Source organism: Piliocolobus tephrosceles, chromosome 10 (genome assembly GCF_002776525.5).
Source record: "Piliocolobus tephrosceles isolate RC106 chromosome 10, ASM277652v3, whole genome shotgun sequence".
In the NCBI taxonomy this organism is placed as follows: Eukaryota; Metazoa; Chordata; class Mammalia; order Primates; family Cercopithecidae; genus Piliocolobus; species Piliocolobus tephrosceles.
The window spans coordinates 107,070,153-107,085,347 of record NC_045443.1 but is presented as its reverse complement, the minus strand read 5'-3'; the positions used below and the strand labels follow the sequence as shown (position 1 = coordinate 107,085,347).

General features: G+C 46.1%; 1 protein-coding gene across 4 annotated transcripts in view; it reads right to left on the bottom strand.

Moving 5' to 3' along the window:
• UBE3B (ubiquitin protein ligase E3B) overlaps positions 1-15,195 on the bottom strand; it is a 59,611-nt gene that overhangs the window by 18,633 nt on the left and 25,783 nt on the right. For all 4 annotated transcript variants that reach the window (XR_002728690.2, XM_023199765.2, XM_023199709.2 and 1 more), the window contains 5 exons: positions 11,268-11,439; positions 9,292-9,410; positions 8,548-8,662; positions 7,704-7,803; positions 1,763-1,882 (listed from right to left, as the gene is read on the bottom strand). Coding sequence is in view for 3 of the 4 variants with exons in the window: in XM_023199765.2 (XP_023055533.2) it covers positions 1,763-1,882; positions 7,704-7,803; positions 8,548-8,662; positions 9,292-9,410; positions 11,268-11,439 (626 nt within the window). In the remaining variant the exon portion in view is untranslated. The remainder of the gene's footprint in view (positions 1-1,762; positions 1,883-7,703; positions 7,804-8,547; positions 8,663-9,291; positions 9,411-11,267; positions 11,440-15,195) is intronic.

Here is a 15,195-nt window from a genome sequence, read left to right as displayed (position 1 = left end):
TACTGCAATGTACACCACCCCAGACTCTTCCCGTGGGTGGGTGCTGGCCACGTCTGGGTGGGCATGATGGGTGGTGGGGCTGCGGATTTCTAAAGACAGGGGAGGTGCATCTGGGTCTGCTGAGGAAAGTGCTGGAAAAGGAGTTTCTACCACACAATTGGGCTTTTTCTGAGTCAAAAGCAGAGGTTGCAAATGGGTGGCCCACAGGTTGAATTTGGTGGAAAGACAGGTGTTATCTGACTTTCTAAGTACTTTACAGAGTTCAATTAGTTCACAACATGGAAGATCTGAATTTTGGCTTTCTCTTAAAAACTCAGAGCATTATGGAGCCCACCTCGCCACATGGCGGGTCTGGAGGAGCTGAGTGGCAGTGGCCTCTTCTGGGGAAGCATGTGCTTCCCACTGCTCGCCAACACTGAGGCTGGGTGTCAGTTGCCATTTATCAACTCACTCATGGGGGCTGTTTTTCTCAAGTAGAGGTACACAGACCAAGAGGGCTGTTTCAAGAACAGGAAGGTAAAGCAGAAGTGGAGATTATTTCTACATGTCTAGCCCGCAAACAGAACGCTCCTGCAATGAGACCCACTCAGCCAGCTTTACTCCTTCACGTGGCCTGCAGGGCCCAGTGGGCACTTCAATTCCTTATGCCTACCTTTAAGAATGTCAGAAACATTAACTGTTCAGCACATGCTGCCTTTCTAGCAGCTCTCGGCATTGATCACCAGTGGCTGGCGGCACTCAAACAAGCTCTCCAGTAAGGAGTGACACAAACAAGGTGCGATGCACCGCGGGAGAAAATGAAGACACGTCAGGAGGAAGAGCTGCTGCCGGGAGCCATCTGCTGGTAGGGGTGGCTATCTGGCCACATGCTGTCAGGGGAATCCCGTGACTGTCCTATACTGCAGGATAGGCTCATGAGGAACTGCGGCTGGAGTGTGATAAAAAGGTCTAAAGTGCAAACACGGCAAATAAATCAAGCCAAGCCTCTCCAGGGAATGGGGACTGTGGCTCAGACACCAGTTCTATTGCTGGCAGGATGAGTGTGTATGGTGAGGCTGTGCACTATAAAGCCCGGGCGAGGCTGTGGCATGGACAACACAAACACCGTAGGTAGTTAAGTTTATGACAACCATGTTCCAGCAGATTGGAGTCAGGGTCTTGTGCCAACAAAACCAATGTATTATGACAATTTTCTGACACATGAGGACCGGGTACCTATCTCTAGTTTCCATGGAGTCACCCTACAGCGGTAGCCCCAGACAATGGGTTTAGCTCAGGTGGGTCACTTCAGTGGTATCTTCTAAGTTTCTGTCTACAAAGAACTTCCAGCTCTGTGATAAACGTATTTCTCTACCTAACTCAGTAAATGTAACACCTCCACTCCACTTCTACTACAAACACAGTTGAGAGTCTGGGCAAAGTGCCTGCTGGGACAAATGGATTTTGCAGAATGTTAGTGCAGCCGCTGGGCTGGCAGCTCCGGTCCTCATCTCAAAGGGACAGGAAGAGGTAGAAGTTCTAGCCCAGTGACTCTCATGGGGTAAAGGAAGACACTGCTGGGTCTCCAGCATTGAGGACATGTTTAATCAAGCAGCTGTTCAGAGCAGTCAACAGGACAAATGACCCCTTCCTGCTCCCAGAGCCTGGATTTCAGATCAAGGAGTAACAGGAACAGTTCAAAAGCCAGAGATTGTCCACTAAAGAGCTTCCATGTTGCAGGGCCCACTTCCTTGCGGTAGGATTCCATAGGCTTCACACTCACCTCCAGCATCCTGGACCGACGGATGGTTATGTGAGTGACATGCGGGGAGGCAGAGCTGGTTTCCACCAGCCCCAGTTTCTCCTTCTCCTTGGTAACCATGGTTCGAAACAGGAGAACTCTCTAAAATGAACAGAGGCAGGACCAGAAAACAGGGTCAGCAACCGATGATTCCATAAAAACACCCTGCAAAAATGACTGAAACTGAAGTTAGATGAGATGCAAGCAGAATGGGATGCCTTAACATGTGCTACCGGTTAGAGTGTCCTGTGAGAACAGAAGCATTCCCTGGAACAGTTGTGGGAATTAGAAATATAGCTGAATACACATCAAGCAAAAAACGTTCCGGAAACAGTGGTCTGCCTGCAGCTAGGGTCCAGCTAGGAATGGCCTACGAGAAAATCCTCCTCAAGGCTGGGTGTGGTGGCTCATGCCTGTAATCCCAGCACTTTGGGAAGCCAGGGTGGGCGTATTACCTGAGGTCAGGAGTTCAAGACCAGTCTGGCCAACACAGTGAAACCCCGTTTCTACTAAATACAAGATATGAAAATTAGCCAGGCATGGTGGCGTGCACCTGTAGTCCCAGTTACTTGGGGGGTTGAGGCAGGAGAATCGCTTGAACCTGGGAGGCAGAGGTTGCAGAGGGCCAAGATCGTGCCACTGCACTTCAGCCTGGGGGACACAGCAAGACTCTGTCTCCAAAAAAAACAAAAAGAAAAAGAAAAAAAATCCTCCTCATTCAGTCAATAACCCACTATAAAAACTTGATTGCAGAACAAGTTATAGAGACTTCTTTACCTAGCTGTGCCTGCTTTAAGGGAAATCAATATTATGAATCCTAAGAACAAAATTAATTCAAAGATAATTTTTTCTATGGTCAGAGAATTTAAAAATGACCCTACAGTATAAAGCTCCCTGACCTTTCAATCTGCCTCCTATGTGCCTTCAAGCCTACCACAGTCCCACAAGTAATATTTCTCAATTACTACTTGAAAAGAACCCTCTCTCCTTATTTGTAAAATTCTGCTAAACCTCTTTAGAAGAGCATGACTCTTTGCCCCATCCTGGGCTCGAGAATCAGCACCCTAATACCATTTAAATAAAGTCAGCTGAATGAATACATAAATTCAACCACAGCTGTTTTTTTAAACATGGGAATCTCGGCCGGGACGCCTGTAATCCCAGCACTTTGGGAGGCTGAGGCGGGCGAGTCACCTGATGTCGGGAGTTCGAGACCAGCCTAACCAACAGGGAGAAATCCCCAACTCTACTAAAAATACAAAATTAGCCAAGCGTGGTGGCACATGCCTGTAATCCCAGCTACTCGGGAGGCTGAGGCAGGAGAATGGTGTGAACCAGGGAGGAAGAGATTGCAGTGAGCCCAGATTGCACCACTGCACTCCAGCCTGGGTGATACAGCGAGACTCCGTCTCAAAACAAAAAAAACCAACAAAACAAAACGAAACAAAAATGGGAATCGCCCCCAAAGTCAAGAGCTTTATTAAATACAAATAAGAACAGTAACAGCTGGGCGCAGTGGCTCATGCCTGTAATCCCAACACTTTGGGAGGCTGAGGTGGAGGGATTACCTGAGGTCGGGAGTTCGAGACCAGCCTGACCAACAGGGAGAAACCCCCAACTCTACTAAAAATACAAAATTAGCCGGGCGTAGTGGCGCATGCTGTAATCCCAGCTACCCGGGACGCTGAGAGGCAGGAGAATTGCTCGAACCCGGGAGGCGGAGGTTGTAGTGAGCCGAGATCGCACCATCGCACTCCAGCCTGGGCAACAAGAACAAAACGCTGTCTCAAAAAAAAAAAAAAAAAAAAGAACAGTAAAAACCTTAATAATAGTGACAATAATAGAAAATACTATATACCAGTGGGGGCTAGTATATTTTCATTTAATTATTATGTTAACTCTCTTAAGCAAATATGGTTGTAACAAAAAAAAGCAATGATCAACAGCCCCTTAAGAAGAAAGGGGATGGGCCGGGTGCAGTGGCTCACGCCTGTAATCCCAGCCCTTTGGGAGGCCAAGGCAGGCGGATCACGAGGTCAGGAGATCGAGACCATCCTGGCTAACATGGTGAAACCCCATCTCCACTAAAAATACAAAAAATTAGCTGGACATGGTGGCGGGCGCCTGTAGTCCCAGCTACTTGGGAGGCTGAGGCAGGAGAATGGTGTAAACTCAGGAGGCGGAGGTTGTGGTGAGCCGAGATCACGCCACTGTGCTCCAGCCTGGGCAACAGAGTGAGACTCTGTCTTTTAAAAAAAAAAAAAAAGAAGAAGAAGAAGAAGAAAGGGGATGGTACTGAGTGGAGGAACTACTGTTCAGTGAAGCATCTTGCTGAGGCTGGTTGACAGGTCTAGACCTGACAGGACTGACGTGCTCTGAGTAGAACCAAAAGCCCTGAGAGGTTCCAGGGCCATGCAGAAGAGAGGGGACAGACTGGGGACACAGGGAGGGAGGCTGGCGATAGGAATTAAGGGTGTCACTATCTCTCCTCTCTATGGCAGGGGAACAGTAGGACTTTTGAGAACAGGTGTTTTAGTCATGTGGAGTCGTGTAGTTTGTGACACAACTACTTCCTATGACCCTAAATCTTTGGCATGGCCACCTGAAGGGGTGCTGTTTGGTGATACACAGGCGGAAGGCGAGTTACATCTGGGTCAATCCAGCATGGGGTGGAGACAGCAGAAGACACAGAAACAGAACTAAAGAGACAGAAGTGACCACAGAAAGCCTGGATAGGGCTCTGGATTTCTATGGGGCATGGAAGAAGGTCTGAGGCAAGCTTATCCAGGCTGCAAGGGCTGGGCAACCTCAGCGACTGCAGTGGACAGCTGGGTACGGCTCATTCTCCCCATTCTACACATAAAGAAGACCTTATTCATCCAAGGCTACACAGTTGGTGGGCACGGGGCTGGAATGAAATCCAAAGCCCACACACAGCCCCCCATACCACACAGCCCCTGCCCACCCCACACCGCTTAGGCCTTCGGGGTAAAGGCAAAAGGCAGAGAGGCCTTAAGGCTCAGCCAGGGGATGAGTCACACATAAACAGGTAAAAGCAATGTTAAGAGGGTGCAGAAAATGAAGTGCTGTACATGTGAGCCAGGCAGAGCTGAGGCTTTAACAAATGTTAAGGAAAACTATAAAGGCATTATAGTGAAATCAAGAACAAGGGGGAGGGTCAATATTTAGGGCAGATGGTATAACGGTAACAGAGCAGAGAGAGCCTGTTACCCTCCTGTGTGCTCCAGCAAGAATATTTCAATGGCAGAGGACAGCACACACACCATTAGGAGGAGCCTGAAGCTTGAGATGGGCAGAGCGGCAACAGGACAGCCTGGCTACTCTGAACACACCAAACCTTAGATACTCCCTCCGGACCTGCAATCGTGGAGCAGGAAGGGGCAGGAGATGAAGAGGGCCCCATTTTCTCAAGGGAGGAAATTTTATGAACTAAGGACAAACAACCTTGATGACATAGTTAAGCAAAATTCCCAAAAGAAAAAAAAATGTGAGGATTACCATATAACCTGGACAAAAAAGTCATTCCAATTTATCTCAGTGGTTCCCAAACTTTCTTATTCACAGCACCTCTATCATTGCAGTAACTTTTTTCATGGTACTCCTAGGCCAAAAGAAATCCCTAGCGGTCCCATTTACTAGGTAATTAGGTCCCAAATATTTATGTCCTAAGACCTCAGTTACTACATTTTACAAATGCACCTGCTTTGAAATTTAAAATACTTTTATTTCGTTCTTACAAGCCAGCTTTGTAATCATCATTAAAAAAATGTAGTGCAATCTCATGCTGAAACCACGAACTACTCTGAACTAGCAGTTCATGTGGTGTCTCGCTGCATTCCCCTCAGAAATCTAAAATATCCTGCAGCACCTCCAGTGGCCACAGCACACGTGAACCAGAGAGTAACAGAGCGGAGGGTCTAGACTATGTGTTATGGGAATGCTATGGTCAGAGGCTGATTTCACAGACACTCAGGTCTAGAATGAGGTGCTGCATTTTAAAGCAGACACTACCAAACCAGATAAGGCCCAGGAGATGAAGGCTGGAGCCTATTTCAAACAAGGATGAGGTGGAGAGGCTGATACTACACTTGGAAAAAACAAGCCCCAGAGGCAAACAGGAGCTGCCAACAGATCACAGAAGGTAAGAGAAGCCACTTTTAGGGGTTGTTCAAGGACCAAAGGGTAGAAGTTACCGAGAAGCACAGTTCATGATGAGGAAGAATGTTCTATTTTCTGGAAACGTAAAGCCACAGAACGGCCTGCTTTGCAAAGCTGTGCATTTCCTATTGGAAGCAAGGTCAGGGACATCAGAGCAGGTGCTCCCGCAAGGAGGGCACATTTGATTAAGTAATCGCCATAAGGCCCTTCACTTCTGAGAGTTTGCCAAGTGCAGTAAGAATTTAAACAGCCACATTGTTTGCACATCATTGCTTGAGGGGAAAGAATAGCAACCATAAATACTAAAGTCAAGGACAGAACAGTATCAAGACAGCAGTGAGGATGAAATACCTCTGAAAAATGAGATCTAATTTATAAAAATGTGATTTATGCTCTTTTCTAAAAATATGTCTACTTCATTAAAAGAAGACAAAGAAAATAGAACAGGAGAAAAATAAAGGACACAACCTAGACTCCTAGAAGTCTCTTCTGAGAGGAGCAGAGTGTTGTCACAGCATCAGACATTTCCAGAGCACCTGCCACTCATCAGGGACATGAGCCATGCTTGCCACCCTCATTTCCTGGATGCTCCTGCCACAGCCCAACCCTCCCCAAGTCTCTCTCATCCGCCGGGTGTGCGGCACTCTCCTGGTTTCCCTCCTTCCCTCCTTGTGCTGGCCCTCTGTGGCACGGGTCCTGCAGGGCTCTGCCTCAGTGCCCTGGACTTCTTACTCCGTCTGACTCCCTGACAACCTCGCCCAGACTATGGTGGGAGTCAGGAGATTTGGGTGCTGTCTGACTCCCTGACCACCTCACCCAGTCCATGCGGGCAGTCAGGACATTTGGGTGCTCTCCCCACACAGGCTCCTCCCTCCCGAATGTCAGACCCCCTGTCCAATGGCTTCCAGGAGCCACAGATATCTCACATCCTACCTGCTCACCGCTGAACTCACCACCATGTTCCAGTCCTGCTTTTACCTGTGCTTCCACCTCAGGAAACACCCCCCAAGCACCCAAGCCAGACACCTGAGCATCACCTGAATTCTTCCTTTCCTTCCCCTCGGGATGTGAACATTCTCCAAGGCCTCCTTAAAAATATCTTGACTTGGTCATCTTTTGACTCCCAGGGCCCACCCCACCCTAGTGCAGGCCAGCTTGCTTTAACACCCCAGCCTCTAGCCAGCCCTCCACGCTGCAGCCAGGATGACCTTCCTGAAGTATGGCTCTGACCAGGTGCCTCCTAAGCTTCCAGCCCTCTGGTGGCTTTGCATAAAGCCCCTGATCCCAGCCTCAGTTTCTAAGGTCCTCTTGCTCTAGCTCCTACTACCCTCCTCGGCTTCCTCTCTTGACCCCATCCTTTCTATTCTCTCCAGCCACACTGCACATTTGGCTCTCCAACAGCACCTCATCCTCTCTCACTCAGCCTTTCAACCCACTAAGTCTTTCAACGCTGTCCACTTTTACCTGTGGGACCCTTTCCTGACCCAATCCCCTCCCTCCAGCTGGTCAGGTCCCGCACCTGGGCTGCCACTCCACCAGAATCGCCAGTTCACTCTGTCTTCTCCAGCTGTGTACCCCAGCACTTGGTGTAACCCCACCACAGAGTACTGGCAACCACCGTTTCCTTGTGCTGAATGAATGATTCTACTTAGTCACCTCCAATGGCTGTAGCAAGGATGGAAAGGCAGGAACCACGTGAGGGAACAGAAAGACACATCGGGGCCCAGCTCTGAGTGCAACTCACGTTTTTGTGAGGAATGACATGTGGGATGTACTGCAGGATCAACTGTGCCCGTTTTCTGTCCCTGTCGAGTTCTTGGAAGAGCACGCTAGGTTTGAGATCCCTTGAGAAGAAAGACATGGGTTTGGGAGAATTAAAAGAAGGAAATCATCCTCTAGTGCGAGGCTGGGAAGCGACACCATGTGGGCCACATGCAGCCTGCTGCCTGTTTCAAGAGTGATGGGAACAGGACCACACTCATTCATACATGTATAGCCTATGGCAGCTTTTGTGCTGCAAGAGCAGAGTTGAGTAGCTACAACAGAGACTGTCTGGTCCACAAAGCCTAAAGGCATCTGGCCCTTTACAGAAAAAGTCTGCCAGTCCCTGCTCTAGTGCCACAGCTTCGGCAGCTGCCATAAAGCTTGAGCTCCTTGATAACAATGTGGATATGCACCTATGTTCAGTTGTGATAGGAGGATTTTCCCCACCCCATTATCCTCCAAAAAACCTAAAAGCAGTTTTTACCCTAGTAATTCTGCTAATAAAAACTGCCTTTTAACTCTCATGCTCCGTTGCTCAGCTCAGCTAAAAGACCTCTTCCTAGTTTGGATGAGAAATGTATGCTAAATATAATCTGGCTCTGTCGCCATTAACTAACTCTAATCATATTTGGTGTAAACATCTCTTAACAGAAGTGTCCTGACAGGTGCTTCATAGGGACAGCAGCTCTCTTTACACAAATGAACAGACAAAATGAAGCAGAGGGAAAAAGTCCTCTCTGCCCTAGAACAAGAGTGCTGAGCGCTCGGGCAGTGTGCCGGAGCAGGCTGGCTTCCATGGAGCCCTCCTCACCCCTGGAGCTCACTTTCGCAGCCAGTGGTCCTCGGGGGCAAAGCGCCGCCGGCAGTCCCGCTCGTACAGCACCATCAGCCACCCGTGGACAGACTGGAACAGCTCCAAGGTCTCGCCCTTGGCGTTCTCTGTGGGACAAACAAACAGGAAAGTCAGAGGAGGAGTCAGAGCCAGAAAGCAGGGGGAGGATAGCTCTTGTCTTCTGCAGTTGTCATCAAGTCCTTGATCTCCCTCACTCCGAATTATATGTGGACCCGAAGGAATTAAAAGGCACCCTGGGTACGTGCTAAGTGTCTGCAGGGCCTGAGTGCCTCTTAGACAAAATCACTCATGCTGCCTCCCACAAGTGTGTCATCCGAAGGGCCTTTTTAATCTAAGGAGCTTTGTCCTGAACAATTGGAGACACTTTGGGAGGTGGACTCACATCTCAAGTGTGCACTGGCACATGTTTTATCTTCATAGAAATCAAATCGAAGAATCAACAGGAGATTCAGGGCAAAATTAATCATCATTAATAATCCTCGACACATACATGCAAATCCTGAAGGGAGCCTGGGAGAGCAAGACTTATATAACCACACCACTATCTTAAGAGGTCACAGATAGGGAAGAAAGAAAATTTCCAATTATGGGAATATAAGTGCACCTTTTATTAACTTGGATAGACAATAAAGCTAAGAATCAGTTGATGCTATAGACTCTTTGGCCTCCCTGGGTGCAGCATCAACCAAACAACAGCAGACACCTTTTATCTTACCTACGATTCCATCCCAGATCATCTTAAACACAAAGGAATTCAGAAAAGAGGAGATGGTGACCAGCTCTTCCAGTTTGAATGAAATCTGTTCTTCATAAACTTCAATGTCATCAAGGATTCTAAATCAGAGAGAAAATTACCCAGAATTCCACACTGAAAAAAGGCGAAGAGAAAAAAATCTGTACTGCTTAATAAACAAAATAAACAAGGTTGAGAAATAAGCTTTATCTTGTACAGATACTTACTGTAAGATCTACAGATAAAACAATATGATGTCATCGGGGGAAAGGGGAGGGAGAGCCTTAGGACAAATACCTAATGCATGTGGAGCTTTAAACCTAGATGACGGGGTGATAGGTGCAGCAAACCACCACAGCACACGTATACCTATGTAACAAACCTGCACTTTCAGCACATGTATCCCAGAACTTAAAGTAAAATAAAATAAAAAGAAAAAGAAAAAAAAATGATATGATGTCTAGGATTTGCTTCAAAATAATGTGGGAGAGAAGAGCAGGTGGGCATTTGGATGAAGCAAAACTGGCTGTGAGTTGGTACTGCTGAAGCTGATAATGGGCACAGGAGAGTTCATTATATCATCCTTTCTACTTTCTATTAATTTGAAATCGACCATAGTAAAAAGTTTAAAAATACAACTAAGAAAAAATCTGTACTCTATATTTTTCTTATTCATAAGAATCTGACTGTGACACTGTCTTAATTCACACCTCAATTCACGCCTTCCTCATTCACGTCTGCATATCAAGGAACGTTGACCGAGAGTTGATGTTTACTGAGGAAAGTTGTAGAATCTTATTCAGTATGTAAGACACATACTAGTGATACTTAGTAGGTATTTAGTAAGCATTTGTGAGTAAATGAATGTTTGAAAGAACATATGAATACGAGCCGTTTAAGACAGCTCTATCTGAACATTTCCTAACACTGCTCCATACACTAGAATAAGATTCACTCTTGGCTTACCCCTTACCCAGTGATTAAGGATGTCTTCACCAGCAGCTAGACCCCTGCTCTTGCCTCCAACTGCTCAGTGAGTTCCTCCATGATCCTCACCTAATCTGCCACCTACATGTCCCTGATCCTCTCCCGCTAATGTCTTCCAGCCTGCACATAACTGCCTGAGGTACATTCTACCTTATAATTCTTCACCAACCTTTTGGGAAAAGGTGGAATGAAAAGAATACCAAACACACAAGGAGACGCATAAGCTTAAAAACCAAAGGAACTAAATGGGACTAATGTTTGTTAATTTCCCACTCTGTGCCAGGCACTGCACTAAGTATTTGACGCTCTTTTTTTTCACTTACCCTCTATTGAACCAGTAATATACTCTCCATTCTAATAAGGAAATGGAGACTCAAAGAGGTTAAGAAACTTGCTCAGGGTTGGCTTGATAATAATAAGAGCCAACAAGTATTGAACTCATCCTATGTGCAAGGGACTGTGATAAGCACTTTCCAATAATTATCTCTTTTAATCCCTACCATGTGCCTAAAAGGTACATGCTATTGTTATTCCCATTTACAGATGAGTCAACTGAGTCTCAGAGATGTTGCATCCTTGATCCCTTGCCCAGGGTGTCCTAAGATCTGCTCAGCAAGGATCTGCACCCTGGCTCTTTGACTTTGGAATTTTTCAGGAATCTAGCTAGCACAGTGAATAAATGGCTGAGCCATGATCTAAACCCATCTCCAGGAGACCCCAAGCCACAGTCAGTAGTACCGATCAGCTTCCTTGAAAGGATGGGAACTTTTAACTCCCAGGGACCCACCCTAACAACTGCTGAACTTTTACTGCATGCTGCTCACTTGGTAAATGGCCAGTTCTGACAATGCCCTGCCACACAGGTCCAAATGTTTGCAGTAATCACATTAGCAATGACTTCCTTACTGACACTGTATTTTGGTCTCTCCATATTCTAGGAAAGGAATTCAGTACCACAGCAGTCAACCTACGTGATGAGGTGCCGTGAACAGTCACAGAACAGCATCAGCATGGCCAAAAGTTGCTTGGACTCTTCAGTGTCATTGTTCAGGCATTCCAAGAAGAGCTTTAACCCTCCGTGGGGCCCGAGCTCACAGATAAATGCCCACAGTTTGGGCAGCAGGTCATCAAGGTAAGTGAGACCTGGAAAAAAGACAGAGAAACCTAAGCTTCAGGTGGAGACTCCACCTGGTCTGTTATTTCTCCTATCCAGTGGGAAAACAAAACACTTAAACCTATTTACGAACATTTAATGCACGTGAGAAGAAGGTGGGATTATGGAGAAAAGTATTATCACCACGAGAATAACAATGATAAGAGCCAGTAGTTAGTGGGTGCTGACTACGTGCCAGGCACCATTCTAAGCACTCTGTATGTATTGTTTGCTTTCCACTTTCTGAGGTCCAGGGTTATCCCCATCTTATACAGGAGGAAACTGAAGCACAGAGAGGTTAAATAATTGGCCCCAAATCACACAGCCTATATGTCAGAGCCAAGAATAGAACTCAGGTCTGACTTAGCATTATGCTTTAAATCAGGGATCAGCAATTTGTTTCAGGAAACAGCCAAAGAGTAAATATTTTTAGGCACTGTGGGCCAGAAGGTCTCTGCTGTTAAATCTAGCCAAGTTTGAGCAAAAAACAATTCATCCATCAGGCAGCCCTCAGAACCAGAAGAGGTTCAGACAGCTCCAGTCCGCATTCTGGGCAGGCAACATTTAGGGGCAAAACTGAAGTGAGGTACAGAGACAGTTTGATTGGTTACACCTCGGCTTTGCCTTATTTGAACGTGGTCTGATCAGATGGCCACCTGTGATTGACTGAAGCTAGGCTGCTGTGATTGGCAGCTATTTGTTACAAAAATACTGAATACTCCTAAGTTAGACTTCTAGTCAGTTTACATACTAAGTTAGGCTGCAGTTCCTTATCTAAGGACTCCAAATATGGAAGCATCCTCAGGCCAAATTTAGTCTAACACTGTTAAAACTACTCAGTGCTACCAATACAGCACAAAAGCGGCCACAGACAATGTGTAAAGAAACAGATTTGGCAGCCCGGTGCGGTGGCTCACGCCTGTAATCCCAGCACTTTGGGAGGCCAAGGTGAGTGGATCACCTGAGGTCAGGAGTTTGAGACCAACCTGGCCAACATGGTGAAACCCTGTCTCTCCTAAAAAATACAAAAATCAGCTGGGCATGGTGGCCAGCACCTGTAATCCCAGCTACTCAAGAGACTGAGGCAGGAGAATTGCTTGAACCTGGGAGGCAGAGGTTGCAGTGAGCCGAGATCACGCCATCGCACTCTAGTTTGGGGACAAGAGTGAAACTCCGTCTCCAAAAAAAAAAAAAAAGATAGAAAGAAACATTTGGCTCTGTTCTAGTAAAAATTCATTGACAGAAACAAGTAGTGGGCTGGATTTGGCCCCCACACAGTAGTCTGCTGACCCCTGCCTTAAACCATCTTGCAGGCTCACCACCTTTGGCAAAGCTTCCCCCCATCTACCTCTATTATTCTACTTATGTTACAAGTGGAAATGCAGTCAATGACTGTGGTAGGATGCTCTGAAATAACAAAAATGGAACCCTGAGGAAGCAAAAGGGGACACAGAGGACATTCTAAGTTTGTTTCCTCATGGCTACAAGGCATCAGACACACAGGCCACATCACTGATATAGTTTACATCTAATAACGCAGCTATTGACTTAGAATGGCTGGATCTGAAATGCCATGTATCAGTGAATATACAGTAAGGTGTGTTTCTCAGAAAAGCACAGTCACCTTGTATTTGAGCCCTTATAATATCTTTCATCTTACAGGGTACTCTCTGAATTATTTAGTTTTCAATACAGAACTGTTTGGGGAAAGTATATTAGCCAGCAGTGGGAGTTGGGGGAACTCTACCAGTGCTATTGAAGGATGCTTAGAGGGTGAACTGAAGGAATTCTAAAGGAGGCCAAGAATTGTACCAATTTAGTGATTATGCCTAGAGCTTAGACCTCACATTTTCAAGGGTAGGAGGATGTGGTTATAAAGAAGCCTTTAGAAGCAAGACTTTCAACTGTCCATGTTATATCAAACATACCCAAGAATGTGGAAATCTCACAATTCAAAAACAGGTTAAAATAGAAACAGAGGAAACAGTTACACTGTGGAGATCACAAATATACTCCTATAGGATAAAAGAAGAAAAGTGTCCTCAAGTTCTGTATAAAGGACTCACGTAGCGTAGACTAGAATACTCATAGCATCACACACTGATTCAACAAGGGCTGCATATCAAGCCATTAAGACAGAGATGGAGACAGTGGGCCTAGCAGAGCAATGGCAGACAGACCAGCAGTGACGCCAGTGCTGTCAGATGCGTGTGAGGAGCACAGACACTTCCTAAGTTGTCAGCAGAAAAACAACAGTATTTTAAAAACAAGTGTTATTTTCTATAATCTTAGTTGCTAAATAGACTGAATATCAAACATACACTTTAGTTTATCTTCATCCTTAAAGTGTATATTTTCAAGTTGACTAAAAAACCTATATTTGGATTCTCTCACTTGGGAAAATGAGCTTCAATGTGAGCTCATTTAAAAAGCTGGACACAAACCATAACCCCAAACTCCTCTCACCCAAGATGCTGCCCAAACCCTCAGGTGCTGGGGTGCCCCAGGTATGGTCTTGCCCCTTCTCTGCTCCCTCTGCTCATCTTTGGGAAACCTGCCCTAGGCTGAAAGCCCATGGCTTTACACTCCATCTCTCAGCTGATGCTCCCAGAGTGTCACCTCTGCCAGCATGCCTGGCAGGCCCCTTTCCCTTGTCACAGCCACAACACAACAGACTCCCCACAGTCTTCCCCAGCTCAGCAAATGGTGCTACTATCCACACAGGTGGTTGGGCCAACAACCTGGTATCTTCTTTAAACCCCTTGGTCCTCACGCTCCCAAATCCAAGCTACCAGTAAGACCCCTATCTTCTACCTCTAAAACAAATCTAAATCCTCCTGTCTTAATCTCCATTGCTACTACACTAGGCCAGTGGCTTTCAACCAGGAATGACTTTGCCTCCCAGGAGGCATCTGGCTGAATGCCAAATGTGAAGATATGTTTGGCTGTCACAGCTGGTTGGGAAGGTGCTACTGGCATCTATGAGTAGGGACCAGAGCTGCTAAACATCCCAAAACACAAAAGACAGCCCCTCACGACAAAGAATGGACCAGCCCAAGATGTCCATAATGCTGAGGCTGAGAAATCCTGCTGCAGCCCAAGCCAACATCGTCTCTCAGCATTTTCATTTTCACAGTGCCCATTGTTATATGAGACCTACTTTTTACTTGCTTATTTTTGGTCTCCCCACTACTTGAATACAATCCCCTTGAGAACGAAGAACTCGACTGTCTCGTTCACCTCTGTATCCTCAGTGCCTGGCACACAGGGGCGCTCAATAAATATTTGAAGAATGGATAAGTGTGAAAGAGAAGCAGTGATTTATGATGCTAAAAAATGTAAAATGCAGCAGAGAAGTTCTTAATCCTTCATGTAACAAAAGGCTTTCACAGTTCACAAAGGCCTTTTGTACTTGTAAGACCAATTCATAACAACTGTGCTGCAGCCTAACAGCCCGTGTTGCCCAGTTCTGTGCTCAGAGGGGACTCTCCTCCATGTTAAGCTAGAAAGGCGAATGCTGGCCATATCCACGTGATGAGATATTATGCAGCCAATAAAGATAAGGTTTTCAAAGAATTTGTGGCATGGTAAAATGATTACTGGAAAGGAAAGGATATCGCCATATATTTCAATTTAAATATATTTATTTTATATGTGCAGTACACTCAGGCACAGTTGATTGTTTTTGGATTATGGAATTAAAAGTAGTTTTTTTTTTTTTTTTTTTTAACAACCCTATCTTTTTT